The sequence below is a fragment of the Myotis davidii genome, unplaced genomic scaffold (assembly GCF_000327345.1).
Source record: "Myotis davidii unplaced genomic scaffold, ASM32734v1 scaffold1334, whole genome shotgun sequence".
Lineage (NCBI taxonomy): Eukaryota > Metazoa > Chordata > Mammalia > Chiroptera > Vespertilionidae > Myotis > Myotis davidii.
Genome location: NW_006285046.1, coordinates 383,845 through 385,490, shown reverse-complemented (window position 1 = coordinate 385,490; position 1,646 = coordinate 383,845). Strand labels below are relative to the sequence as shown.

At 58.1% G+C, this 1,646-nt stretch overlaps 1 protein-coding gene across 2 annotated transcripts in view; it reads left to right on the top strand.

Moving 5' to 3' along the window:
- FLYWCH2 (FLYWCH family member 2) overlaps positions 1-1,646 on the top strand; it is a 29,032-nt gene that overhangs the window by 21,729 nt on the left and 5,657 nt on the right. Inside the window, exon 2 of one of the 2 annotated variants that reach the window (XR_435244.2) lies at positions 863-1,150. Coding sequence is in view for 1 of the 2 variants with exons in the window: in XM_006755430.2 (XP_006755493.1) it covers positions 863-957 (95 nt within the window). In the remaining variant the exon portion in view is untranslated. Of the gene's footprint in view, positions 1-862; positions 1,172-1,646 lie in introns of those variants that run through there. The other variant, XM_006755430.2, reaches the window with a different exon arrangement.

Sequence of the window (1,646 nt, the reverse complement as noted above, 5' to 3'; positions counted from 1 at the left end):
CAAAGAGCCGCAGTTTGCCGACCACTGCCCTAAGAAGATAGAGAAAATGAAGCCACCGCAGTTGGCCCTATTTGCTGCGTATGAACAGGGGCCTCCTTGGAGTCAGTCAGGGCACTGGGCTTGGTAGCCAGTCCCGGGAAAGGGACACCAAAGCTTCTTGGCTTCCACCAGGTAGCTGGGCAGTACAAGGGACCCCTCCGCACGATGGAAACAGTGGTGAGAGCTCTGAAGTCAGGGGTGGGGGAACCCTACTACTTCCCCAAGGTTGAGACATTAAGGCTCCTGAGACGGGACACCCCAGCTACAGGCAGGCCTGAGGAACCCCTCACCCTCCATCCCCTGTTGGATAGGAGCTGTAATCAGGGAGTTGGGGACCCCATCTCCCCAGAACCTGCAGTGTGCCCACTGTACCCTGTGAGCACTTCCACCAGCCAGTTCTGGTTCAGGGCCTCCATGTGTATACCTGCTTCCTCCTGCCAGCCCAGGGGGTGGAGGGTGCTGTCCTGTGACCTGTTGGAAAGCAGGGTTCAGAGAGGCCAAGTTATTACCCTGAGGCCACCAGCTGGTCCCTGCAGAGGGTTAGGGGGGACACCACCCTTGCTCCATCCCTGGCCAGGCACGGGACAGCAGCAAAAAGCTTCCTAGTCCTCAGCCCCGATTCAGCCCAAAGTTTCCTGGAAGTGACGTTAGCAGCCTCTGTGGCCTTTGGGAGCGTATCTCTGGAGTTGGCAATCTTCGAAGTCGGTCAGTGGTGCCCAGGCCATCCCCTGGTGGGCTGAGAGCTCAGGGACTTGGGCCTGTGCCACACCCTCACCCCTCCCTTTTCCTCTGAACCCTCCTGACCCACCCCATTCTCTTCCAGAAGGAAAAGAAGACGGAAGGTTGGCAGAGGGGCCAGCTCCCAGTCCCACAGTGGGCGGGGAGGAGTCCTCTGTGGGGCCCAGCGAGGCTCCGTAACCCTGACGACTGCAGGCACGGCGTCCTTGATGGCTCAGTGAACTTGGCTGTGACTTCTGCCTGGGGCCCAGTCCCCAATGATTTTCACTCACAGCATTGTGTAATGTTTTTCAGCTCAAGCTCAAGTTACTTTTGTAAGCAGAACAAAAGATTAAAATAAAATAAAATAAATGCTAAATCCTATCATGAACAGGTTGTAAAAATTCCAGGATTCTGGGTCCTTTGAGGCCCAACTCCAACCCCACCAGCCCTCACATGGTCCTTCCCCAGGCTGCCTGGACTGGGCTCTATTTCAGATTCAGGAGGGCTCTCGAAGGCCTTCATCCCCCAGAACCTCACACCCCAAGGACTCCTTCGATCTGGAAATCCAGCCCCTGGCAAGAGACTAGGTGGGTCTCTGAGGTTCCCTTCCTTCTGCCTTGGTCTGAAAGGGGACAGTGGGACCTCCAGCCCTGACCCCCTAGGAAGCTGATCCAGCCACCTCCCTGGCTCCCTCCAGGGCCTGTCCCCTTGCTGGAGCCTCAGGAGGCTCACCTCCTCCAGGCAGCCACATGGGACTGATAGCCCCCTGCACAGGGCTCTGCCATCACTGCGGCCCAGGGTTCTGCTGAGCAGGGGCTGCAGTCTGGGGGCGGGCCCCTGACAAGTGTGTGGTGCTCCCATCATGTTCCTTCCAGGTGGGGTGGGGC